The sequence below is a fragment of the Ipomoea triloba genome, chromosome 15, assembly GCF_003576645.1.
Source record: "Ipomoea triloba cultivar NCNSP0323 chromosome 15, ASM357664v1".
NCBI lineage: Eukaryota > Viridiplantae > Streptophyta > Magnoliopsida > Solanales > Convolvulaceae > Ipomoea > Ipomoea triloba.
Genome location: NC_044930.1, coordinates 5074709 through 5102421, shown reverse-complemented (window position 1 = coordinate 5102421; position 27713 = coordinate 5074709). Strand labels below are relative to the sequence as shown.

General features: G+C 34.4%; 5 protein-coding genes across 7 annotated transcripts; 1 reads left to right on the top strand and 4 right to left on the bottom strand.

Annotated features, from left to right (window-relative positions):
* Positions 1-440: 440 nt before the first annotated feature.
* LOC116007607 (protein root UVB sensitive 5) lies at positions 441-6055 on the bottom strand. 3 transcript variants are annotated; one of them, XM_031248329.1, is made up of 15 exons: positions 5713-6055; positions 5455-5514; positions 4362-4513; positions 4084-4184; positions 3359-3417; positions 3099-3145; positions 2931-3009; positions 2779-2851; positions 2390-2479; positions 2237-2296; positions 1997-2110; positions 1683-1743; positions 1496-1614; positions 1226-1321; positions 441-1134 (listed from the first exon to the last, which is right to left on the bottom strand). In XM_031248329.1, exons 1-15 carry the CDS (start codon positions 5889-5891, stop codon positions 904-906), a joined length of 1521 nt encoding a protein of 506 aa, XP_031104189.1. In that variant the 5' UTR covers positions 5892-6055; the 3' UTR covers positions 441-903. The 3 variants fall into 3 exon arrangements, 2 of the variants coding, with proteins under 2 accessions (XP_031104189.1, XP_031104188.1); XM_031248328.1 differs by having other exon boundaries at positions 1474-1595; XR_004095299.1 differs by having other exon boundaries at positions 1037-1134; positions 1474-1614.
* Positions 6056-6827: 772 nt separating this feature from the next.
* LOC116006843 (vacuolar cation/proton exchanger 3-like) lies at positions 6828-10782 on the bottom strand. Its single transcript, XM_031247337.1, has 11 exons — positions 10507-10782; positions 10054-10121; positions 9937-9965; positions 9408-9604; positions 9128-9334; positions 8866-8994; positions 8289-8405; positions 7987-8040; positions 7744-7860; positions 7116-7206; positions 6828-6958 (listed from the first exon to the last, which is right to left on the bottom strand). The coding sequence occupies exons 1-11, from the start codon at positions 10780-10782 to the stop codon at positions 6924-6926; spliced, it is 1320 nt and encodes a 439-aa protein (XP_031103197.1). The 3' UTR covers positions 6828-6923.
* A 2171-nt stretch (positions 10783-12953) lies between these two features.
* LOC116007103 (protein N-terminal and lysine N-methyltransferase EFM7) lies at positions 12954-16280 on the bottom strand. Its single transcript, XM_031247695.1, has 7 exons — positions 16156-16280; positions 16020-16081; positions 15551-15684; positions 13989-14134; positions 13741-13812; positions 13413-13514; positions 12954-13275 (listed from the first exon to the last, which is right to left on the bottom strand). Exons 1-7 carry the CDS (start codon positions 16214-16216, stop codon positions 13109-13111), a joined length of 744 nt encoding a protein of 247 aa, XP_031103555.1. The 5' UTR covers positions 16217-16280; the 3' UTR covers positions 12954-13108.
* Positions 16281-18671: 2391 nt separating this feature from the next.
* Positions 18672-21732, top strand: LOC116006766 (GDSL esterase/lipase CPRD49-like). The gene is made up of 6 exons (XM_031247256.1): positions 18672-18897; positions 20185-20262; positions 20522-20662; positions 20770-20846; positions 20939-21076; positions 21371-21732. The coding sequence occupies exons 1-6, from the start codon at positions 18787-18789 to the stop codon at positions 21579-21581; spliced, it is 756 nt and encodes a 251-aa protein (XP_031103116.1). The 5' UTR covers positions 18672-18786; the 3' UTR covers positions 21582-21732.
* Positions 21733-21780: 48 nt separating this feature from the next.
* LOC116006765 (LIMR family protein At5g01460) lies at positions 21781-27194 on the bottom strand. Its single transcript, XM_031247255.1, has 14 exons — positions 26631-27194; positions 26442-26527; positions 25748-25863; positions 25486-25596; positions 25006-25104; positions 24787-24909; positions 24536-24598; positions 24362-24426; positions 23415-23524; positions 23213-23327; positions 23016-23081; positions 22438-22548; positions 22269-22335; positions 21781-22189 (listed from the first exon to the last, which is right to left on the bottom strand). The coding sequence occupies exons 1-14, from the start codon at positions 26978-26980 to the stop codon at positions 22142-22144; spliced, it is 1530 nt and encodes a 509-aa protein (XP_031103115.1). The 5' UTR covers positions 26981-27194; the 3' UTR covers positions 21781-22141.
* Positions 27195-27713: the final 519 nt, after the last annotated feature.

Genomic DNA, 27713 nt, shown 5'->3' with positions numbered 1-27713 from the left:
CAATTAGTTCCTCAATTATCATATTGGCGATGGATTTAGTCTCTTACTAACAAAAACTATTGAATATCTTGGTAGCAAATATACTACCTCAATTGCCATCAAGGGACCAAAGTAATAATTGAAAGGTCAATTAATTATTTTTTATATGTATGATTATCCTTATATAGACAAAATATGACTCCTTTTCTTTTTTCCTTCTCTTTTGCCCAGATTCTGTAACAAAGTTAAAATGAATGCAATAAATACCAAATTGAGAGAGGAAATGAAGTGAAAGCTGCAACTAATTCAATATTTCATTCTCAAAAGGATTCTAATTCATGCCTGTAAGTATCCCTTGTGGCGGGACCGTGCACGCTTCAGAGTTAAAAGCTTTAACTTGTGGGTGTCAGCTGCCACTGTGCCAACACTCCACCCATTAAACCTTCAAGCAACAAATTATATATGTCATAACAATCATTATCATATTCATCAAATCATAAATATATACAACTATGATGTTAAGTAGTCATTGTTTAAGGGCATTGGAAGATCACAGCCTCCAATTACACAAAATCTGCTTTCCACTATGTTCAATGCCAATATAACAAAGTCCACTTGTTAGGTAAGGAAAGCAACTGATCAAACATCCCAAGAAAATAACATAAATAAATGGCTATTTCTAACTTCCTATTCTTCAAATTCCCCAGAAAGCAACTGATCAATAGGAGATTGTTAGGGGGAGGGGGTATGGTAGAAACTTCTACAAGCACAAATTGAACTTAAACTCAGCAACAAAGTCAAATGCGTCGAGTTTATGATGAGCCTTGCAAATTAAAGAGAACGGTTAGGTCCAAAGCAATGACTATGAGGACCGAGGGACCTGACCTGACCGTGGTATAGGATAATATGGCTGCAATTATAATGTCACATTGCTTCAACTTCCTGGACTGATATTTCCTTGGGGATCTTTAGACTCAAATTATTCAAATCCCATCCAACATCTTCTAATTTTCGCAAGAAATCTGGAAATCTATTATCTAGTTCAGTTAAGCTCTTCTCAAGTTGATCGAAGGCATCATCTGACCAGCCCCAGTTCTGATAGAGCCAGTAAGTTTGCCATACACTTCGTAATACAGATAAACTTCTAGCACCTTCCTGCAAGATGAAATAATAACTGAATGGATAGACATAGATTAAAGCAAAATGCAAATTTTCCCAATTTCAATTGCCTTGTATAATTGCACACCTTGAAAGAGATAAAGACCTCAAAGTCTTCCGGTTGATGTTTGTTCACTACCAGAAAATACCTTTCCTTGCGGTACAGATTAAGCAGTCCCTTTATCTGGTGCAGAGATCAAATGAAAATTGAAGTTAGCCATTAGTGAAGTACATTGAGCTATCAAAGTTAAGTGCCTTCATATCCTATAGCTATTTTGTACTGGATATAAAATAACTGGTTTTATAGCTAATGTAACTAAACATATGACAGGTAACCTTCAACAAAAATAGGCTGTACCATTGAGCAATTTTTCTCTCCACCAACCATCTCCTCCATAGAGACGCCAAAAACAATACGAGGAGTTGAGAACCTTTCCCACAACAAAATGTTCTCTTTCCTATTGCAGTCATTGATTCCTGACCAATAAATTCGATAAATGATACAGCATAAAATGACAAATTAGGTAAAATCTGGATATCAATACCTGGAACTGTACGATGCAAAAGATGGGAGTTAACTAGTATACGAGCACGTTTGATATTTATCTGCAAAAAACATAATCAAAGCAAATTAAACCTGAGTGGCCAAAAGTCCATAAAAATTTTTGCATTCAGTTAGAATTCATATTGTAACCATCATATATTTGCGACTCATGAGATCTTACTGGGGAAAAGAAAAAGAGTAGATGATATATGATGCAATCCATATCGAATGGCAGTTGGGGTGGGACAGGACCAGAAAAGGAATAACTACTTCAGTGCTTCCTAATAAAAAGAGTTTTTATAGTTAACATCTTACTGTGTTAAATTGCAGAACCGAAAGGGACAAGTAGCGAAACCAAAGGTGCAAAACCCGCATGCTCAACCATGTTAATGCCAACATGAGATATGATTTTGAGAGGCCAGGTGTATCCTGCAGGACAGTATAAGCACAAGCATTTACCTCCGTTAAAAAAAAATCATAATTTAATGATCAAATAAGGTTTATGATCGAATACAGTCAAAGACTAAAAGTATATTAACGAATTGTATCACAGACCAGGGCAAATATACCAATGGCAAGACCAAGAAGCTCAGCAGCTACTTCCCAAACTTCCTCCTGTTATGATCAATCACGCTAATCATTAACAGTCATACTTTACAAATGGTTTACCAAGTGATATTGTCCAAAGTTTACATATACGGTACATGCCTTTGCTGCTACATCTCCCAGGTTATCAGAGAGAGCAAAATGATTTTGTATCACTCGAAAGGAAGGGTCTTTCAGCCCTCTTGCAACAGCCTGTCAAAATACTACTGTCACAAGATTGTTGAACTTCAATGTTTACCATTAACAAGGTCCTAAGGATAAGAGAGAGAGAGAGAATGTTGACTCCTAAAATTTGCACAATTAAATTGAAAATGTTTATGAATTCAAGGATTACTGAGAAAGAATATTGGTTTGTATGACCTATTTTTATTTCCTTTTCTTTGACACTAATACTCAAAAAAGAAGTAAACATGAAAAGGGAATGCAGAAAGAGTCAGCTTGTTGATCGATTATGTTAAATAGTAAAAGTGATGCTGAATTAGGTCCAATACCTTAGCAAGATTCCCTAATGATGCCAATGGCAGGAAATACGCAGGATATAATGGAGTACTGAGATCAAAGATGCTGCATTGAAAATTAAGGTATTATATTGGTCAAGTCAAATAAAATACTAAAAGATGAGTACCCATAAATTTTCCAATACCTTCCTGCACTGCCTATAAAGTCTGCATACATGCGCCACTGCTTAGGATCATCATCAAAAAGATTTCCAAACTTCCCACCTGCAACTTGCAAGATATCATTTTCTGTCTAAGGTTTGATCATATCAATAGAAATCATTTCCTTTCACATGGTTTGAAAACTGTCAGACCAATGAATAAGCGTCCAAGGGCACCAATGCCATCCTTTGACACCCATCTGCAAAATAGAATCGATAGCCAGCAATTTCATTGTGTAAGCAATAGCTTTGCAATAAACAGGTGTCAAAAGCTATCAAACATATACGGAGACATGATTTTACGTAACACATCATATCATATGAAAGTAAAAGAAACAAGTATTTATTTGTTCAAAGTTGAGGCTGAAGTTTATGCTTTAGCAGAGAAACAAGATATGCAGAAGAAAAAGCACCTGATGGCTGCAGCAGAAGCAGCAGCAGTGGTTCCTGAGAATGATCCCACTCCAACAGCCTGCATGTTAAGTATTACAAATTAAAAATTAGTATAAAGGTCATGCATATGCATACAGGCAATATTGAGCACAGTAGCCCAAAAAAAGACCTGAAGTAATGCTTTTAACTTTGAGATGAATAATTGTTGGAAACTTAGAACAAATCCCAGTTATAAAGGAATCAATTTGGACAGCTATTCATTATCTTCTTGTAATTTCCTGTTTTATTCCCTTTTTGGCATTTAGGGGCAGTTTCCTTCATCCTTTTTTCTAAAGTTTGTTTCCTAAAAACAGGGGAAGGCTCCAGACTATATCATCTTTTATTTATTAAAATTTTAAAAAGAATATTATTCCTGCAAACTCTTTATTCAGCAATATGATCAGTAACTCTTAGTCTCTCACAAGGAGTAAAAGAAATATAGAATGGGAATTACTTCATTACACAAGGAATAAAGAAACTGAACTTTAGAAAAATCCAAAAAAAAAACAAAAAAAAACAAAACAAAACAAAACAAATCAAAAAAACTCCTCAATTAGGACCCCTCTACAAGTGCAACATACCCAACAAAAAAACTCCTCAATTAGGAGCACATCAGGAAGGCAGACAGGCAGTGATTAAAAAGTTTCACCATTTCCTAGTTCACATACCCAAAGTGGAATTAATGGCCTCAATAAGATTGACCTGCCTTTAAGAGACTTGAAGTGACCAATGTATGACAGATCCATCCAGTTACATTTGTGGGGAACTGTAGCAACATGTATTCCAAGTAATCGTCTGAAACTGTATCTGCATTACAAGGTAAAATGGGTTCTAAAAAACCATTGTGACAAAGCTTGCATGTTGTTGAAGATGTTTCTACACAAATTATCATCATATTTCATATCAGAAACTACATTAAGTATTTTTATAAAGGCCAGGACACAAATAATGCAGAGAAGAAAGACGTGAATTAATTTTCATCACCTGGATAGCCTGCTGGTAAAACAAAATCTTTGATGACCTTTGGAAGCCAAGGTAACTCCAACTCAGAGACATTCAAATCTTGGGATCCCGGAACTTCTGGAGCATGTTCCTCAAGAAAGGATTTTATCTGTGAGTCATTATCTAATACATACCTAGCTCACAAAATCACATTCCAGAGGGTTAATATCTAAACAACCCATGCACGAAAAAGCACACATTCAACATAAATACTTTAATTTTTCCATCCATTTTAAAATGCCAAACTAACAATTAACAAAGTTTTCAAAGCTTATAGCAAAAACAAATTAACTAATCCATCCAAAATAGAATAAAAATTGAGTTGACAAAAGATTATAAAGCCAAAAGTATCTATAATCCTTCCATAAACATACTTCGAAAATCGAAATGACTACAGACTATATAAAAGACTTAAAGGAGGTAAAATATACTCCCTCCGTCCCATTTTATGTATCTAGTTCGGTTAACAAGACTTGATGGAAGTTATTTTTCATTCAATTTTTTATAATGTTAAGTTTAATATTAGTATATAAAATTTATGTAATTAGAAACTACACTAGTACTCAATGTTGCAAAAGGGGCTAGCCATTAGGCACTAGTCGGGCACCCGGTGGCGCCTAGCGCCTAGGCAGTGCCTAGGTGACCGAGTAATCCGAGTATATCGTCTCCACTCTCCCACTCAGGGCTGTGAGTTTTTAAAATGTTATAATTTCCCAAACTAGTCAACTTCATATCTTATATAGTTAGTAGAGTACATGACCGGAGGAATATAGAAGAGGAGTAGCTTAGAGGCAAAAAAACCACTCTGAGTTGAGCGTCAACTTGGCCGAGTTGGACACCGACTCGGTCGACTTAGGTGCCCAACTTGAGGCCTAGGGTGCCTAATTGGTAGGCTGATTAAAATTCACTTAGGCTGAAATCACCCCAACCTAGGGTCCCTAGGCCTAATATTAAACACTCAAAAAAATTAAATTTAAAAATCATTAAAATACTAAAAGAATAAACCAAAAAAATAAATAAATAAATGATTTGACGGATCACTAATGAATAAATAGTAAATAATGCGACAGAGTACCTCTTTAAGGTTCCATTCCCATACTTTTCCACTAAAATCACCCTGGCTTCATCTTTCTCCCTGCATCATTCCAATTCTCAAATAAAAATCAAAGCTTAGATTCAAAAACGCATTTTAGCTCCTAGAAATTTCCAAAAAAAAATACTCCGTAATAAATTCCAAGCTGCATAAAAAAATATTATAACAAAAATAGTGAAAGAAAATCACGGAGTAGTCAAGTACATATATAAAGTATGCTATATACATGAACATATGTACCTTTGGTGGTGAATGGAATCTTGCTTAGCTTCTCCCGAGTGCAAATCAGAACCAGAGCGCGAAGAAATGCAGAATAATTTGAAGCTGCCAAGTCTTTCCGAGGTTGAATCTGACCGCCGGGGAGATTCAAAGCTGCTGAAATTAGGGAAAGAAGAGAATTGCAAAGCACAGGAGGACATTTTCACTGAAGCAAACGAGAGAAGAGAAATTTATCAGCACAGAGGCATTGAGTAAATTAGCAGCTCATCTACAATTCTCCTCAGGTGACCGGTCTCCACCGTTCAACGGCGACGGAAATGAACGGATGCTGGTGGAGAAATGGTGGCCAAAATGAAGAACAGAAAGTGGATTGGGCCACTCTTTACGCATACATGTGGGTCAGACATGGAAGATATTTCGGGCCTTTGTCCCCAATCAAAAAAAAAAACAAAAAAAAAAAAATTTTTTTAAAAAACAACGCGTCGGATCTTTAACCCGACAATATACGAATCCAATTCGTAGGTTTCTTTTTTTTTTTTTTTTTTTTTTTTTTAAATTACATAAAATAGTCATTTGAATAGATTTTTTTTTTTTTTGAGAAAAGTAGGCATAGTCTAAGTCACACTTTTGAGAAATATTCTTTGTCTGCCTTGAGAAAGTAGTTTCTTCTTTTTTTCCAAGAACCAATTTTTTGTTTAATCTTGTCCTCGATGTATGAAAAAACACATCTCTTATTACGTCCTATAAAAGATGGGAGACTCAAATTAAATACTTACCAAAATCATTTGCCCGAGACACATCAAAAAATATTTTTCTTTAAATTTAAAATTTTTAAATATATCATTAAAGAATGCTACAAAAGTCAACTAAAATCTAGCAAGACGCTATTAAATTAAATTAGCAATGCGAATTTTTATTATATGTTGAATGCAAAAAGACCATTTCTAATATAAAAACTTGTGCTTTCAACATACAAAAATAAGTCAAAAATTTGAGAATTTTTTTTTAAATAATGTGTATCAATAGGAGGTGCAAACATAAGAAAATAACACAATATAATCCATTAATCCACAAGGACCACAAGTATTAATCTCTACAATAGTACCATGCATGAATTGAATTAGCAATTGTACAATACAACTAAGAACAAAAGTAACAAATCAAATTTTCTCCAATTTCTTCCACTTCCATTCGCCCATCTGCAATCAACTATGTCAAATTCTCAACACAATTTACTGACTTGAAATAGAGCTGATATTTCCTTGATCTGAAAAATGTAAGTAAAATCTTATCTTAGTATAAAAATATCATATATAATGTCACAAATTATCTAAACGAGCGATTTACATTAATTTCAATATAATTTCATATGAGAATGAGAACAATTTAGCAAGACTATGTAAATAGTTCACCAAAATGCTTACTTGATGGCCCTCGGTTGACAAAAAAACACACTCCAATCACAATGTAACAGAGCACAAGTACCAGTCCCTTCATGTAGTGAGATGTTCCATCCTGTAATAATGTTCAAGGGTATGTAATTGATATTTTCACAGTAACGAAATATGCTTAAAAAAAATAATAATGGGTCTGTAATTTTTTTGTTCATAACTATTTTCTCTTCTACTGAAGCACAAAAAAGCTAATATCGCCCTCACTAGAATTCAAACCTATGACCTCTCATTTAAGAGAGTCACTTCGTGCCACTAGACCAGAAGACAAAATTTTTACTAAGGCCCTGTTTGGTAAATAATCAGCCTATCAGCCAATTTTGTCTTATTTGACCACTATTAGTTATTTGGTTAATAAGTTTTGTGCAACTCCAAAATGCTAAAATTCAAAAGGCTACTCAAAGCCGCCTTTTCAATTAGCTTTTTGAGAAAAGAAATTATACCAAACAGCTATCAGCTAACAGCTAATTTATCAAACAACTTTCTACAATCAGCTAATATTATCAACAAATCATACCTTCTAACCCAAACAGCCAACCCAATCAGCCAACAACCATTTACCAAACAGGGCCTAAATATTATATTTGTATTACACTATTACCTGCAAGGCAAATGCGACGGTAATTATTGACAAAGCAAGAGAGCTTATTTCAAGGACACCAAAATTGAGGTCCATGTTGATTCCAATCATCCAAGCAACGATCACGCATAATGGAACCTGAATATTATTTTTTTTAAAATATTTATTAGTATTTCTAAGCAAATAATAAATTTAATTTATAGAATAATTAAATGTGAATTATTTTAAATCTGTCTTATATAATGTGTGTTTGCCAATTCATACCACAAACATGGCAATTTGTGTTGATGAACCTAGAGCCACACCCAATGATATGTCCTGCATTTCAAATAAAAATATATATATTTATAACGTATTATTGAAAAATGTATGCTTCAATTCAAATTAAACCTCTTTAAAATGTAAATAAATATTGATTTAAGTACAATTAAGTTGAAGTCTAATTTTAAGTTCATTTATGTATTGTATATTTGTATACATAACATTTTTTTAAGATGCTTATTAATGATCAGAATAAAATATAAATAAATTAAATTAAATGGTTTTTTGACTAGTGGTAGTCCTACCAACTTATTCTTGAAAGCAAAAATGATAGCACCAGCGTGCTCTGCTGCATTCCCAACAATTGGCAACAATATTACACTCACAAAGCTCACAGAAAGTCCCCAAGACTCCGATGCATCCTGTCCAAAAAAAGAATTATTTTTAATAAATTAAAAATAATTATTAGAATATTTTATGTGTATATATATAACTCCATGTTTCTGTCCAAATCTATCAATGGTAAGATTTTCAGGTATAATAATATGTTATATATTAAGATTTTAATTATGTGGTGCAAATCGACTAAACTTATTAGGTAGTTTGGTTAGACTGAATAAATTGTTGGTTAACCAAACTCCATACTTAATATAAAGTCAATATTAATGAGATGTAGGACATACATCTGCTCAATAAGAAGAATCCCAATACAACATCTAATTAAGATTCTGAGTCAAATATGGGTCAAAAACACAACTAAAGAACATCAACTATAGCTGGAGATCAACCCCGCTTCCATTTCCACTACTACGAAATTAAGTTTATCGTAGAATTTATTCAAACTTTTGACTACATTGATATCTAATATGGATAATTACTCACCTCAATTGTGGCTACTACATATTCAGACAGGAGGGCTACAATAGCAGTCATGAGAGCCAGCCAAACAAATGAGCTCCAAAAACCTAGTACAGGTTCTTCCTCGGACTCTCTATCACCGTCCTCCTCTTCCTTTATCATCACATGCAATCGTTAATCATATAAAGTGATTAAATTTTTAAAAAAAAAATAGTCGACTAACATAGCATTATATTATTCAAGATGGCACCAAATCAAATTAGATATTATATTATGGTATACATACTGCTTCAAAAAATTGTCGATGAGTCCATAACTGAAAAACCAGATAACCAATATAAGCAAGCAGCATCACAACGCAACTAGCCCTCGACAATGCAAGGGTTGACTTTGCGATCAAAGTGGGATCTTGTCCAACGTATTGAAACATCAGAGGAAGAACATGGCAAATCAGTCCCAACAACAAAAGCAGGGAGTTCACATCCGCTTGTTTCTGTACGTTCAAATTTATATATGTTAATTAAGCCAATAATTACGATTACATTTTTAGTGAAATGAAATCTTACCCTGTCGAATCTTTGCTCGCTGGAAATGTTGAGGATACCACCACAAAGGAGAGATGTTCCAAGAACCAAGAGGAGGTTGGAGAGTATAGAGCCAATAAGTGAGTATTTAACCACATCTACTTTGTGTTTTGCCAAAGCAAATATTGCAATTATCAGTTCAGTTGCATTTCCACAAGTTGCATTTAGCAGTCCTCCCACTAAAAAACACACATACATTATCATAAACACTTTAATTTATTCATTAAAACCTAACAAATTATTCGGTAGATTAAGAAAGTAGAGACAGAACAGATACTACATTGTAATAGAGTTAGTAGTATTAAAAAAAAAACTAATTATTCATCAACTATATTAATTAAATAAAATCACAATAGATAATAATGCAATGTTAAGCATCAATCCGAATGATTTGTAGCAATCAAATCAAATATACGTTTCCGGCCATTTATAGAAATTTAATTATGCTATAAATTGTAAAGTAAAGAAAGTAACTAATTGAAAATAATAAATAAATAAATAAATAAAATACCTGTTGGTCCGGTATAGAAGGTTATTTGTCTGCAAGTTACACAAGTTAAATCCTATAATTAATATCACAATATTAACGTAAAATTTCGTATAATGGTAATGGTAATTAATTCCTTACTCGGTCAAAAAACTGATGCGTTCAGCCAGCGGAGTAAGTCCGATTAAGCTCAATCCAAAAATCCATGACTGTTTTTTCAAAAATAAAAATAAATAAATAAATGTCTTCTTCTCCCAATGCAAAGAAAAATACATGTCTTACATAAAAAAAAAACACTTATAGTTGTTTACAATGTAATATATGTTCTTTACTTTCTCAAATTTGTTCAATGTCAATACCTATTGAAATTCAAACTTGTAACCACCCATTTGAAATGGTAACAGAAATGTTATCACACTACATAATAGTTCTCAAAAATACAAATAACTTAGATATCGCAAGCACCCATTTGGTACAAATACTGTTATACTAAAAAAGTACACACCGGTAAAACACTAGTATTATTATATTCAGAAAGTACTATGAATTACAAAGTTCAAAAAAAAAAAAAAAAAAGTGAAAGGACAAGCTTACCCTAGTGAAGTTAAGGTAATGGGCGATGATGGCCAGTGGAACAGTAACGAACAAAATGCAAAGTTTGGTGCCGAGAAAAACTTGGTGCAGATTAGCCAGCACGTCTCCGACGATCCTATAACGCACGTTGGAGACGGCGGCGATATCGGATTTTCGCCGGAGAGATGACGACGACACATTGTGCGCCATCCGAGAATGTCCGCCGTGTCTCGACGCCGGCGGCTTCATATAATTCCCCCCGTTCTCCAAAAGACATGCCTGCACTTCTGATGCCATTTTCAAATCCCTCTGTCTAAAGTTTTTGTTATGAAAATGTTACTTTCTTCTGTGTACTATCAACCGTTACAAAATATATAGTGTAATCTGGTGTCACGTGTGATAGTGTTCTAGCGTTTAGGAAGTTTCGTGGAAACTTCATTTATGTGAATTGTAATCAATTAATATTAGTTAATTTAAAGATGACATGTTAAATTAAATATATATATTTTTTAATTTTGTCAGAAGTATAATATATTGACTACTAAGAAACTGTCATCATATACCAAAAATAAAATTATCTTTTTTTTTTTAAAATTTTATTTACATTTCGGTGGACTAAAAGATATTGACTACTATGGAAGTGTTATTATACACTAAAAGTGAAATTAAATCATGTAATTTATTTAATATATATAGATTTCTGTGGACTAAAATGGTATCTCTTTAACAATTGACATATATGATGATTGTATATTTGTATCACGCCATTCACGCATACAAATTAACCTGGACTTCAATTTGTCTAAAATTTTGTTGCATTGGCTTATTAATAACTTGCCATATTTGCCTAGGCACTAGTAGTACGGGGCAAATTATTCTGGGGACTGGGTCCATATTGCAAGGTGGATTCGGGTCTAAAAATACAATTCATGCATTGAATGTGCACAATTTATATATTGAATGTTCATGATTTTTATATATTGAATATTCACAATTTACATACTAAATGTTCACAATTTTATATATTAAATGTTCACAGTTTAAACTGTGAACATTCAGTATATAGATTGTATATTTTAACTCGGGTCCATGGCATAATTGTTGCTAGTAGGCGCGTAATTGATCATCAATACTTTTTGTCATATATCATGTAAGGAATACTATTCACATATTGTGATTTACCTTTTTTACCTGCCTTCAAGGAAAGAGTAGTGAAAGATCCTTAATTATGGGGTTTAAATTTATGTAAAGAATATTCGGTGATTAATTGCTGATTGATTGTATTAATTTCTAGTTTTTAACTGATTTAATTAATGAGTTAATTCCATTTTTGGTACTAGATTTATAGGTGGCATTTCACTTTTAGTACTCTTTTATCAAAACATTCACATTTGGTCCTAGTATTATTGTGGCATGACCATTTTTGTTGTTGAAATGTCGTTAAATACGGAGGACCAAAAATGGTCATGCCACAATAATACTAGGACAAAATGTGGATGTTTTGATAAAAGAGGACTAAAAGTGGAATGCCACCTATAAATCTAGGACCAAAAATGGAATTAACTCTTTAATTAATTGTATACAGTAACTATTACTCCGTAATATATTTGAGAGTTAATTACCATTTTGGTCCCTTTATTGTTTTATAAGTGTTAATGTAATTCATAGTTTTTAATTTCAATTAATTTGATAATCGAATTGTTTAAAATTTCGTCAACTAAACAATTTCAGGGACTAAAATGGTGGTTTGCACATTTTTAAAATTTTGTTAATTTGGTCCCTAGAATGGTTTAATTGACAAAATGATCCTCCGACTATAATATTTTCTTAATTTGATTCCTTGACTTTTAATTGCACCCAAAGTGGTACCCCGACTATTGAATTTTAAGCCAAAATGGTCCTCGTAGCGCGACCAGATCAATGTATCGGGTATTTGAGAAGCTTTGACCACATATGCAGAGTGAAAATAATGCAACCTCAAATTTGGTAAATCTCTTAAATTTCCTTGTTCTTTTATAAATTTCACTTCTTTGTCTTATCGCTTTATTTGATTGGTTCAGGGTGTTTGAAAAATCTATAGCTTAAAATATGAACCAAAGAATTTGCCCTCTGAGAATTAGGATAAGTAATTAGAATTTATTTTTTTCCACAGAGTTAGGTGTGTGCCAAGAATTTTACTCAGCAAAAACATACTTATCATTTTAAATTCATTATTAAGTTTTGGTTGATGAATTAAATATGTAAAATAACATGTAAGAACGTCAGTAATTTATTATTGTGTCATTTTAATAACAACTTTAATTTTTTTACATATTTTATTTTATAAAAATATACTCATAATAATATACATACGGGCCAATGCCGACAACCTCGTACTAGATTTGAAATATGGCAAGAGACAATACCCTCTCTAGTCTCTTCGACACCTCAACCCAAAAAAAAAAAAAAAAATCTAAAAATGGTGAAAGCCAGGTAAAGGCAGAATTAGATATAGAGAGGCTGAAAGAATGACAAAACTGAATTCATTTAAGTATTTGGAAGAAAAGTTAATGATCACTTCAGCTTTTAGCACAAAACAAAATCGAATTCATTTAAGTCTAATGCTGTGAAGTGGCTAATAACCTTATTCATCACCTGTTTCTTTAGGCTTAATGCAATAAACGCGGGATCCCAAATGGTTTACTTCGAGACCAGCTTTTTTGCAACCATCAAAAAATAGTGACTCATCTTCTTTGCCAATTCTGCGCCTCCAACTCATTAGAAACGCTGGTTGGGGCAACATGGACGAATCTGAGAAATAACACCATGTTAGGGAGCTCAATCTTTTGAACTTATCAGAGTGGATGTACGACACAGTGTACAAAAGTAATAATAGAGCGCATTTACTTTCCAAGTAAAAGGGACTTGAAAACATAAGAAAATGCTACCTTGCTGTTCAAAATCACGAGAATCAGCCTGACTAACTTTTGGTGTGTAAGCTCTCAGGAGAAATGACAGTGTTTTTATCAAATTCGGATACTGTTTAACATCTGCAAGGAGAGTACAAAAGAAGGAATCAAATATCATGCATAAAAATCATGGCACAGAGGCAAAGGTAAGTCCCTATGAAACTTGTAAATTGGTAATGCTAAGGAATTCATCACCATATTCACCAAAAAACTTTAAAAGCAATCCACTTTGATTCATGTGGCTTATACACTTCACAAGTAAAGCTCATGTCCTTTAATTTGAGGCGTCATAAAATCAGATACTTACACAACAAGATATCACTTGCAATTATGAGGTCCCAGTGTGGGTCAGGAATTGGAAAGGCATCTCCCCATGTATCTGGCAAGTCACCAAAATAAATTTATAATTTTCTCAAGACAAAAAAGAAGAATTTTTAATATCACATAAAATCAACCTCTTTGTAGAGGTCATCCAACTCACTTGTTGAATGCTCAAATGAAAATAAAGCAGAATTGTGAAGGAACTTAACAATAAAAAGAAAAAAAAGAACTAACGCCTTATGTGAGGAAGGGCAGATGAAATTCCATTAGCTTGGCAATTGTGGGCTATATTCTCCTCAATATCTGCGTCATCATAGTCCGATGTCGTGATATCAAACTTAAATGATTTCTGTAGAAAGATGGCCAGTGCACCAGTTCCACTGTGATGAGCACAAAAGAAAGATAAACACTGTTTTAAATAAAGCCCAAAACAGGGTGTTTCACAAAGCTTTCAATGTGATTTAAGTATTCCTTTTGCTAGAGGAAAACAGGGTCAAGGGTAAAGATCTGCTAGCATTACCAGAAAGAGATGACAATATAAAGTGCAAAAGTCTTGCAATATCACATAGAAAAATCGAACAAAACTTTTTGCAACCCCACCCTGCCCTAAAAATATCAAAATATTATGCTGCAGGCATCTTGTAAATTTCTTTCCAAAAAGTACAGAACACTTCCAATTCAGCAAAAGGCATTGGAAAAAGAAATTTTTTGATATCTTGTACCTAAATCAATATCAAGGGGTAGTTTGGTTTCTCATATTAGTCAGGGACACGCATGCCTAAGATTTTGAGCATGGCTTGGTTATTAATCTTGCCAAACTCGACTTAGCTAGTCTATTGAAAATTGAGATAAACCAACATTTTCAAGCAAAAGTAGATAATTAACAAAAATCAAGATTTATACATTCATCTAAACCCATAGATTGGTAAACATAATAATTTATACTAAGAACTTATACTAATTACCTTCAAGTCAAAAACATAGTACAAAATCTTCAAAGATCCCATATACATGGAAATACATATATATTACTACAGTATTGAGCCCTTATGAGCCTAATTTGAAACTAGAGAGGCTTGGCTCATTTATGATATGATCCTAAAATGATATTTGGATTAGGCCTGTTTAAGTATCAACTCTTTGCAACTCTATGGCACTGCCCTTCTCTGTGAAAGCTTTTCTCTTCTACTCTTTTCATGTCCTCTTATCAAGTTCCTTTCTTCCCATTTTTTTTATTTACATTTTTTTGTTTGCAGTTTTCAATTTTCAATATAATACCTTTTGCGATTTTTGTGAATAGGTTGCATCCATTCTTCAGTCTATAGGACCATGGAAGAATTGTTGTACGAGATGTCCACTTTATTTTAAATAATTATATTTTTTTTGTATTTCTTTGATTTTGAAGCTTCCAAATTACAAGTGAAGGATATCATGGGGAAAAAAAAAAGATTAGTCCATGGCTATAACAAACCATAGGAAAGGAGATATCCCAGCTTTAGTCCCCCATATCAAACACCAGACTTAACCTTAAGAATTCAAACATAAATCTATGATTTTTAATCCCTTCATTATTTGCTAAACCAATCTCTGCAGGGATTTGAACCAAGCAACCCTAAGTTTGCTGTTCAAACTATCAAATGCATTATGTTTTCAACGAGCAGAGCAGATAAGATAGTATTGCTGTATTACACCATCAAAGATTGAACCAGTGGATCAAACATTAAAGAAGACATCGATATCTCGAAAGTGCTGAAAGAATCACAAAGCTTCCTATTAGACTCTAGAAACATGAATACCTGCCTAACTCAAGTATCCTCCGCCCTTCCAAACAGGATCTATGTTCAACTATCCACTCTGCAAATGCAAATGTCCCAGGCCAAAGTAAATTAGCATTCAACTCGTGAAAATCAAATTCTCGAATGAGCAATTCCTGTGCACAAAGCCAACACATTTACAATTTTATACACTCTATATAAGAAACAAAACTAACCATACATTGACTTATCACTCTGGCTTATTAGTTACTTGCATCTATATATGTACAAACCGTATCTTTTCAGCAAGCCAAACATGTACGGAGTAACTTAAATAAAACTAAACGCATAGCTAAATATCATCATCAATCAGCTCTCCCTCTCCAGCTCAATATTTCAATTTCCATTTGAAATGCATCACAATTTTCATTATTTTCTATTAAGACATCAAAAAGGACACTCTCCACCAAATTTAACAACTGAACAGAATGAATGTTTTCACTAGACTTACCATTCCAGGAAACTGGTGCCTCCTCTCCACGAAGTTTTGGGGAGCATCTGTAATCTCCTCATCTGCAAAAGAGCCGAATAATTATAAATATATCAGAGCGCGTAGTAGCATCGAAGAGAGGTAAGTACAGTAGTACCAGTAGAGTTGCCATCGGAGCCGGCGAACAGAGAAGATGGGGAGAAGATAGCAGTTTCCATTGCAGCTATTTAGGAGTACTCCGAAAGATTGTGGGCGGCGAGGGAGAAGACCAACAGTCTTAACACTCCGCAAGTCTAATGTGGCCGAATTGACGAAAATACCCTGATGTCATATTGGGAAAGAAGAATACACCGAAAACAGACGTACCCACAAATTTTCATTACGTCATGCATTTTAAAAGTTTATTAATAGGAGTAATAATTTTTTTTGTTTGATTAATATTTTTTTTTTTAGGTTTTCAAAAAAAAATTGAATAATAATAGCAAATATATTAATCGAAGATAGGAACAATTACAACAAAGCACAAAGAAATGGTTAACCATTTCTTACAGTCAAACATAGAAATAAGAAATTTTCTTAACTAGGCTACCGAAAACTTGATTCATAGACTGCATTACAAATTGGAAGCTTTCCTTGAAGGAACGTGCTGCTCCGTTAGATTCATTTATGGGGCGTTTGGTTGGAGGGAAGTAAGTGGGAAATGAATTGCAGTTCATGGGAAAGGAATAATGTGGGAATAAAATAGGAGTTTAAATTCCAGTGCTTGGTTGCAGGGAATAAAATTACTAGGAATTTCAATTCCAATGTTTGGTTATGAGAATTGAAAGGGAATAAGTAGTATAAATTCCAAAATGTCCATTGTTATTATTATTATTAATATTATTGTAATTAATTTTCATGCAAATACATCAGCAAATGTTAAGTTTCATAAGGTCACATAAAAAAAAGCATAAAAATAAAAGTACACAATCTAATTAAACATAATAAAATGTTAAGCTTTCTAAACGCTTACATTCAAAAACAATTATAATAGAAAGGGTTCATCACACCCATACCCCCAACCTTCAATTTGTGGCAAGAATGAATATTGCTTGCTCAGGAAAGACTTTCTTGTTGATAGTTGTTGAAGATATACACGGTATTAGCTAAAATAAAAGGACAGACATCAATTTTAGGTTAAAAAAGAGAGGGGTAATTTTGTCTCATGAGTATATTTCTTTATTCCTAAAATTCATGAAATTAAAATCCCAGGGAGTCATGGGATTCTAATTCCATGAAAATGAGGGAATTGCAATTCCCTCCAAACAAAAGAAGGAATTTAGTTGCCTTCGGAATTACGTAGAAATTATGTGGGAATGAAGTTTAAATTCCCTCCCACCAAACACCCTGTTATAGTCTGGCTAAACATAGGCAAGGCTAATTGAACAGTCTTGCACACTCCCTGGTAATCATCTCCAACTTTCAGCTCATTGACAATATTTCCTTCCGCAAATCATGGTTGAGAAGGGGCTCTTTTCTATTGTTGTCTAGGTTGCCCAGGATGAGTTTCACAACCACCATGACCATTTTAATCAAATCACGCTCCATAATACCTCGTCAATATAAACAAGAAGAATAAACTCGTGAAAGTAACGAGAGAAGACAGTCGTGAAAATAATGAGAAGGAAATACAATATGCAAAACAAAACAACAAAAGCAAACTAGCATAGAGCAAAGTAATTCAAAGTACAGACCAAGTTGTGGTGTTTCTAAAGAAAAAGCAAAAAGGGGTAATGGGACAAAAGTGAGACCCAAACTCACTACACGAAGCACACACCCCAAACCTTACTTTCACAAAAACCAAAAACCAAAATAAGGGGCAAAATTTCAAATCCAACCCCATTACCGAATTAATTATTTTATTATTGAAGATGAAGCTTTTCGGAAGTGAAGGAGGAAAGCCGTGGGAGGAGCGGTGGCGGAAGAGAAGGGGAGTCGATGGAAGGACAGGGAAAGGGGAAGAGGGCAGCGACAGTGGAAGGCGAGGAGGAAGGGAAGCAGGCGAGGCCAGTGGAGTAATAAATAATTTTAACATTTGCCAAACATCTTGCGCTTATATAACATCACTCTTTTTCAAGGAAGGCCACATGGTTGAACCCAGTAATGGTGTATTGGATGCAACCGAACAGATACTACTTACTACTTTGTAATAGAGTGGACATACTTAATAGCAAATTACGGTATTAGCGTGAAATCTTCCTAGTTTGAGCCTCATAATTTTATGCCAATTAGAGTGAACTAATATCAAATAATTATAAATTAACAAATTAGATAAGAAAATAATTGACGGAGTAAAAATTATCTAATTATTATCTATACAAATACTATTTCTTGGAGCGAGTTTATTATTGGAGTGTGGCAATTATAATAAGATGATTAATTTTTATTTTTAATGAATCTGAACCTGTAACGTAAATACAAATCTCATTTCAGGAATAAAATATGTTGTAAACAGTACGGAGTAGTAATTCTTATGGAGAATTGGTTAAGATTCTATAGCATGTTTGTGGCTACCTAAATATGCCAACGTATGTCGGCTGACACACATTATTATACGTGAAAAACAAGAAGAGGAACCAATAGTTAAAACTGATTATTAATTAATAATTATTATACGTAAATTCCTGTTGCTGACATGTCTGCCAGGTTCTGCTCACTACACTCTAAGAGGCGGCTCTTGAAGTGAGCTCATTTTCATTCTCATTCTCACTGTTTTCTTGAGGGGAAAATTTGGAGCACTTTGCAGAAAATGGTTGGACCGACCCGCCCGCAGTTCGTGCTATTCGGATCATCCATTGTGCAGTTCAGCTTCGTCCAGGAAGGCTGGGGTGCTCTCCTCGCTGATATCTACTCACGCAAGGTATGATTTTTCTCTCTTTTCGATTTATTTTTGTTGTCGCTTCCTTAATGATCATTGACAATGTCGATTGCCTGATCTTAATCCTTTAAACTAAAGGGCTTTTCTGTGTCGGTGACCTTGTATGTGTGGTTTAGTGTTGGAACAGTGTAAATAATTGAGGGATTGAAGCAGGATTTTTCAAATCAAGATTTGATGGTGTCTGGCTGGAAGCCATATCAGCTAGATCATCATTAGTCTGAGTAAAATTGAGTTTGAAGAGTTTAACTCATCATTGATGGCTTGAATTAGTTCTTCAGGAAGTGGGCTCCACATGTCTTTAGTTTATGGTTCAGTTGCATCATGGGAATATGTTTATCTTGCCCACAAAGGCAAAATTTCCTCGCCCTAGGCCGACAAGATCGACAAGATAGTGGAGGAGTAAATCACGGTGACTCAGCAGCTCATTAGGTGGGAGGACCAGTATCTAGCCCACAAGAAGTCACCTGGCTGCAAGGGCTCGATCCTGTATCCTTGCCCATAATTTACTACTCAGGAACCAATTGAGCTGCCCGTCCATGTGGAATATGTTTATCTTGATCAGTCCATTGGCATCCTATTTTCTGTTTTATGAAGTTGCTAGTTTGTGCCAAGGATCTTGTAGTTCTATGGCATTGACTGAGTTTCTGTAGAAAGGGGTCCCAATTTCAATCTCCATTTCTCTAGATGTGCCAAGAATCATCTAAATGTAAAGATTTTTCTTAAATTAAGATTATGATTTACTTTAGCCAACAATCTGGAAGTAAGCTTTGTCAAATCAGACCAATATGACCAATACATGGTTAGCAGTTTGTTGGGATTTTTGCCTAAAATAGCATCCTTTTTTACTTTATAGGGACAAAGGTCAACGGAGAATCTAGCTATGACTATGGGAACACTAAGCTCTACTACTTATGTCTTTTATATTGATGTGTGATCTCTACTACTTTAGTCTTTTACAGAAGTGCTCAAATGTTTTAAGTGGAGAGACATTGACCCGAAGAAAACAATAAATGAAAAGTTGCATTTCTAAAAATAAATATATTTGTGTGCGTGTATAGTAGGGAGATGGAAATTTTGGAACTAGATGATAATCCTACAGATTGATGGAACATTACTGATTCTCTGTTTTCAGAACTAATGTTGTATTATTATATAGTACTTGCTTCTCAAGTTTTTCGGAGAGCATATGACATCTACTTGTAGTTTTAGGGTGGATTACCGAGGTTTCTCTCTCTTATCTAATAAGTTACTTTTCATTGAATGTCATAGGCAGATGTAGTGCTTCGTGGATATAGTGGTTGGAACTCACGGTGTGCTCTTCAAGTTCTGGACCAAGTTTTCCCAAAGGTAATTCATGCCAATTTGCATGCTGCAAATACTGATGAACAATTCTAAATCTTCTGTGCTATGTTATCCCCAAAAAGGAGTACGTTTTCTGTTGCTGATTTCATCTTCTGCAAATTTATGTTGAAGGAAACAAGTTCCTTCGTTTTGTTGAAGTTCAGCTTTTATGATGTTGGTTTCCATGGCTTTGTTTTGAGCGTTACTAATCTTCCGTTTTCCATTTCTAAGCAACTCTCTTACTTGAGGCTTTACTTTACTTTAGAATGCAGACGAACAGCCTTCTCTGGTGATAGTTTACTTTGGTGGCAATGATTCAATGGAACCTCACCCATCTGGACTTAATGCTCATGTTCCGCTTCCTGAATATGTTGAAAATATGAGGAAGATTGCTATTCATCTGAAGGTTTTATATCAATTTTTCTTCTAATCTTTGGACCTTAAACTTGGTTATTGAGGTCTTTACGTTACACAGAGCATATCCTTAATGATTATTATTATTATTGCCACCAGAGCCTGTCAGATAAGACACGGATAATCTTTCTCAGTTGTCCCCCCATCAATGAAGCACGGGCTATTGAAGTTTTCGGGTAATGTAAAGCTAAAATCATTTTGGTTTTCGTGGCTTTTCTGAACCTTAGTTATAAAATAGTGCTTCCTTATTTCTTATTCTTGTGACCAGTCCCTTAGGCAGATCAAATGAGTTGGGCAGAAAATATTCAGAAGCATGCATAGAATTGTGCAAAGAGTTGGATGTGAAAGTAATAGATCTATGGACCGCACTTCAGCAGCGGGATGATTGGTTGACTACTTGCTTTACGTGAGTGCTTATGTTATGTGTTCTGACCAAAACATTGATAGACTATAACATTCTTTTCTGAAATTCTGCTGCTCTTTATTAGTTACATAAACTCGAGCAATGCAGTGAATAGCTACTGAACAACCAGAACTCTACTTCTCTTTCGGTTCCTTGAGTTTATGTATTTACCAAATTTCCTCAAAGGGCTCTAAGCTTTTAACTGAATGACCAGAATTCTACTTTTAGAGGCTCGGGAAGGACGTGGTGGGAATTTCTTATGGAGAATGTTAATGGTAATTTTGGTGAATTCTGCAGGGATGGAATCCATTTAACGTCTGAGGGAAGCGAGATTGTGGTGAAAGAAATTTTGAAGGTGCTAAAAGAAGCTGATTGGGAGCCGAGTCTACATTGGGGGTCGTTGGCCAACGAGTTTTCAGAAATCTCACCCATCATATTTATGGGTCCCAATAAGACCCCTATTAACACTTCTGAACTGGCACTTTACTGGCAAACACAGTGGGATTAGATCTTATCTTTTCATGATCGTGATGCTTGCTTTCTGCAACTCTTCTAATATGTAAACATTTGACATTATATTTTGTGACGGTTTTCGCTGTTAAACTTTCATGAATTTACTTATTTGGTTAGATAGCCACAAAGATTGCACGTTTTAACTATGCCACACATCTCATGTTTCCCTTTCCCTGGGAAAATTTGAAAAAAGAATGAATGTCTTCAAAATTGTATAATGGCACTGTTGCTGATAATAGCACTAATATTACAGAGTGAATTGATAAACAATCAGATCTAATTGAGGATGCAATACAAGAAACAAGAAGCAGGGTTGGGAGTATTCTTTGTTTCAGTAGAATATATGGTACACACGAGGCAATTTCCTAAACCAATACTCCAACCAAAATGCTGATAAATACATGGCCAAGTCGATGTACAACACAACATGCAAACAAATATACATATAAAAGGTAGAAAATAATGTCAGAAGACAAAAGTAGGCAAGCATTCACTCAGGTGGCAGAAAATCCAAAGTGTTAGCAGATTGCTTTGTTTAATGTAGCAACCGAATCCTCAACTTGAGAGCTGGAACCTGCCAGTGGGCTTTTTCCGTCTCCATCCCTGGAAAGGTAACAGAATAGAATAGGCTTAGTAGATTCCAGCAATAAGAATGAAATGCTAAGTAGGGATTAGAGCTTACAAAAATTGAGTAATACACAAATGTCAGCCCAGCGAGAATGATGAATCCAATTTGAAACACGTTATACCTGGCAACAGAACAGAGTATCCATATATCACCACAGAATTCTAATACTCCGTACATAAGTACATAACTACTGATGGGGAAAGCATATTTAACAGACACTGACTTGTATAAATATTTAATTCCGCGAAGAGATTGCAACGTGTGACCAAATATTTCTTGAGCTGCAGTAGCTTGAGCATAATATGCAAAGGCAGTGGCACAGAACTGAATGACACTGCAATGAAATACCATGATAAATAATTCAGAAGAACAGTAACTATGATATCAAAAAGTTCTCTCAGGCAATACGTTCATGAATAGAACATGATCCTCTACAAAATTACAAGAAATAAACAAGACTTAACTCACTAGTATCATGTAATTTCATGTTTCTGTTAAACTTAAACTAATAGATTGATAAAGATTTAACTACTAAATTTGCCAATAAAGTAACACCAGATACCTAACTTTGAAGCTAACTTGCTAAACAATAAAATTTGCTGATGTTAAAACATATCAAAGCACAGAAAACCAAAAATTCTTATAAGTGTTGGCAATAAAGGGACTACCTTAGATCCACACACACACACAAAAATTAAGCCCACTATAATCCACACAAAAAGTAAGCCCACTATAATGCAGAGAAAATTAATTCAAGAATTTCTCCAGAAACAAGTTAAATTGAAGGGTAACAAAGCGAACCTGATAGAGCAAAGAAGAATGAGGCCCACATTAAAAAGAAACGAGTTCATTAGCGTTGCTCCCCATCTGCAAATATGGTTCAAGGGCAACAACATAGCCAGGAGGCATCAGCGCATTATTAACATAAGGAGGCGAAAAATGGTAAAGGGTGGATGGAAAAAGAGAAGAAAAATATTCAAGACTATCAAATTCATTACTTCATTGGATGGATTGTGATGAAAACTAATTTCAACCCAAGCATCATAGCCCCAGCCATCACTGCAAGAAGAAGGTAGAAGCAGAAAAATGCAAATGCTGCAGTGCCCAAAAGACCTGGAAAAATAATAGAAATTTTTCTATTAGAATCCATGATTACCCCATGATAAGCTAATGAAAGATGAGAGATGTAGAATCATGTACCCCAAACATCATCTAACTTGATGAAAACCCAATTTAGGAATGGAGAAAGTGGAGGGTCAATCAACAAATATATCACAATGTGAGCAATCCAAGCAATTGAAACAATCAATCTGTTAAAAGATCAAGAAAAAATGTGTATCAAAATGTTGTCCTGAAATGGAGCTGTTATGGTTAGGAAGAGATGAATTCCCCCCCACCAAAATTCATAGATGTAAAGCTGCACAAGATGACAAAATTACTGTTTTTCACAAGTTATAAGAGTGAACAAATATTTACATTTTGTGACACATAAACCACACTCAAACATAGCTTAATTAAAGATAAGAAGGAACCAGAATTATATTACACATTAGAAGTCCTTCAAGACAATATATTACACTTGTGAGACAAATCACACATCAAAACCTAGCCTCAATTCAGTACTTTCTTTCTAATCCCTGATCTATCCTTTCTAATACTCATTACGTCCTCATTTTTAGTATTCAGAATGCAAGGTTGTCATATAATTTCCAGTTAAGTCAGAGTTACTCTTGCCACATCTTGACTAAACAACAAAGTGATACCCGTCCTTCAAGGAAAATGAAGCTCTTATATCCCCTAAGTTTACACCTCCAAACATAAAGATCATGGGCACAGACTAGAGCATGAGTCTGAAAATGGATGCACTTCCATAAAGCCTATCTCTACATTGTCATATAACAATTAAAACCATCGCATAACATGTACAATGTGATAGGCACATAAGTACATAACCAATTTGAGTTGTCACAAAAAGTTCATAGATACAAGCAACCCACTTCAATGCATATAAGTATATAAATAAATGTAAGCATAAATAACAAAGGAAGCAATTCAGATTGAATGCTATCAGTAAAATTCCACCAAAGGTTTACAGATAACAGATTAAAAAGAAAGCAATATCAAGGAAACATAAATCAATTATTTACCCTAAAACGCCCAGCACAAGTTTGGCCAAATATCCGAGAACAGTCAAAGCCCAAGAAGTCTCTGCCTAAATAATTAAGGATATAACATTAGGCTTTCTTCTTTAATACTTAAACCAATTAAACTTTAAAAAGCATAATTACACTGAGCAATATAAATACACTTCAGTCAGTTACCTTTTCACCTTGAGGGTACATCTCTTCTAGAGCTTTTACATCATCTTCCATAAGAAGCAACTCCTGCAAAAGTAAATCAACAAAAGCAATTAACTTTTCAAGAAATGGTACAATTGATCCCTAGACATTATAGAATGTGGTGTTTCAGGAGAAAATATTCAATATGCAAACTCATAACCACAAGTTAAATTAATTCACAATTATTGTCTAAGAAACAGCACATTTTGCCTTCATGCTAAGAAAAGACATGCCTTCTCAACTGCCTTGACATTTTTACGCCATTTTCTTCCTTTTTTCCCATTCCTTTCTTCCTGATGCAGTGCATCAGCTGCTTTCTTCAATTCTCTTGCCTTTTTTGCTAGTTCAGTTGCTTCCTTTATAACATATTAAAAGAAAAACGCTGCATGAGCCGCACATAAAAGAAAAGGTTTTTTATTCTAAATTTTTGTTTATGGGAAAGTTAAATGTACCTTAATATACTGTGACCGGGTTATAACAGCCTTTGGACGCCTAATGAATGAAAAGATAAGCCCCAATGGAAGGCAAGCAATGCCAACACCACCAAAAATCTGGAGATGGAATTATAATCAGAATAATGAAGTAATAAAGTGACTTCCATTATCCCAGAGTGATAAAACTAGCCAATCCAGTAATCTCATTAAAATGATGCCTTTCACTTCCGGTTGAATAAGCAAATTGCTTTGCCTTAACAAGAAATTTCAATAAGCAGATGATCTCAACATTGAAACTAGATAAAAGAACACTGATACGATAGTTAAATTTTCAGTTGTTCCAATGAATTTTATATTGAGCATAAGCTGGCCTTGGGCCTCGCTTAATTTCGAAGTCAGAATGTTCTAACATCTAAAAGATGTAAAATCACTTTGCTCAGTTATCAACAATAGGGCAGAGTAATATTATATTCCTAAATACAATAAACATGTACATACCATGAAAAGCACTGATCCAACAATTGTAGCCAGAGCAACAACATATTCAGGGAATGTAGCGCGCATTGTCCAGGTCTTTTCAGATGAAGGACTTGCAGAATATGCAGAGCACTGCAAATTACAGAATGTATGAATTGTGAATAGGTGGAGAATATAAGGAAACAATAAGATCTACTAGGGTCCGGCTAGATGACTACTTTTACCGAACAGCAAGGTCATGATAAAATGACAAATGAATAGAAGTAACAAACAGTTCTCCAACCTGGTGAAGACCATTTCCAATACATGGCTCGCTACTAGAGAATGAAAATGTGTTCGTGAAGGCAGTAGTACCAGAGGAAAGGTGTCTCACGGTGAAGTCTACCTTCCCAACAAGCCCTAAAACAGTTAAGGTGAAACACTTGAGTGTAGAATCAAGAGTAATCTATATTACAACAATTTCTATATGCATATAGAAGAAGCATCATATATATGTTGATACACAGCAAGCTAATTTCAAGTGTCCTTAGTTCATTCCCTCATTTTACAGTTCTGCTTTAGAAATCAAAGGTAACAACAAATTTGAGAAGGGTGAGAGGTCCCCAATTTTGATAAACTTTTCAAATTACTTAATAGACATAGGGATATCAACATTATCAATTTATCATTTATGCCACACCATACCCTCAAGGTTTCAAGAATCAATCAATATTATAAATACAGATATAACCCCCCCCCCCCACCCCCCGAAAAGCAGAGGCACAGGACAGGAATCTCAGTGTAGGTCATTTAATTTGTCAATTGGTCTAGTCTAGTTAAACTCCATGCCTAATTCAAATGTGATCCTTTCCTCTTCAAAGATAATAACAGGGTAACAGGCCATCCTTAAAGCAATTTTATGTCACATTTGCATCCAGAACCAAATCCACATTATCTTCAATAATAGCAAAAGCTAATATATTAACAGAAAGGCTAACCATATAAAATTCCAAGCAAGAGAGCACACACAATTGCCGTGACCACTACCCAACATAAAGAGCTCTTGATCCTCTTGCCAAGGCTCCTGTGAATAATTTAACAGAGAAAAAAAAATGATAAAATCAATCATTAATAAGCGTCTCATCCTAGTGAATAAAACAAAGGCTGAGAGAATGTTGTTTACGGACTTGTCCTGGTCGCCTTCATAGAAGAACATAGCGAACGGAATAATGAAGAAAACGAGCACAGCGTTGACAATGTAGATGGCGAGCCAGAGTTCCTTCATCGGAAGGGTGAGATTGCAGGCGCCGTTGTAAATCGAGTGGCGGCAGGCCTGCCGATTGGCCACATCCGCCGGCAGCATGAGGATTGAGATGGCGGCGACGGAGAGGCCGAAAACGACGACGAATTTAGGAAAATAGGCCTGGTTGGCATCGTCTGGGTGCTGGTAGTTGACGAGGAGATAGATGTTGATGAGGAAGACGATAACGCACACCACAATGGCCACGATCAACAGCGCGAGATTGAAATCCCCCATTTTCTCCGGCGACGAAGAAATGTGATTTCTCCCTCGATTCGAACCAGTTCCAGATTTGACTTGATCCGAATCGGGTAGAAATTAGTTTAACGTGTTTATAGGTTGTTGGTCGCGGATAAATAAACGGGTTTGGGTTTTTAACGGGTCCTCAGACCTCAGCTACTAATCCTAATCTGGGTAGGGAAATCTGCAATGGAGGAGAGCCAGTTTGATACGTTCAGTCGTTTAGAGGGTTTTCTAAAAACTGTTATTATATTTATCTACTATTTAATTATGAATATAATATGCACTTATCACATTTATACTTTATTTCATAAATATAGATATAGTTTTCAAAAAAAAAATCCTCACTATATTTAGTTAGAAAATAATTAGTATATTTATTATTATTATTATTATTGAATTTGTAATTATTATTTTTAAAATTTAAATAACATTCATAGTAAGTTTTAGGCAATTTATTTAAAGAGTAGATCTTGTATAAGGCCATTTCATGTGAAATGTGTTTTTTTATTTATTTAAAGTTTAATGCTTTTTCATATTTATATTTATTTGAAGTTCTTTTTTAAATGGTGTCTTTATTTAAAAAAAAAATGAATATGAGTTATTTCTTAAATAAAGTGAATATAATATATTTAAATATAAAAGTTATAATTTGTTTATCTGATCATATATTTTCTCGACCACATAAGATAAACTATCACATACTATTTCATCCTCACCTATATATAAT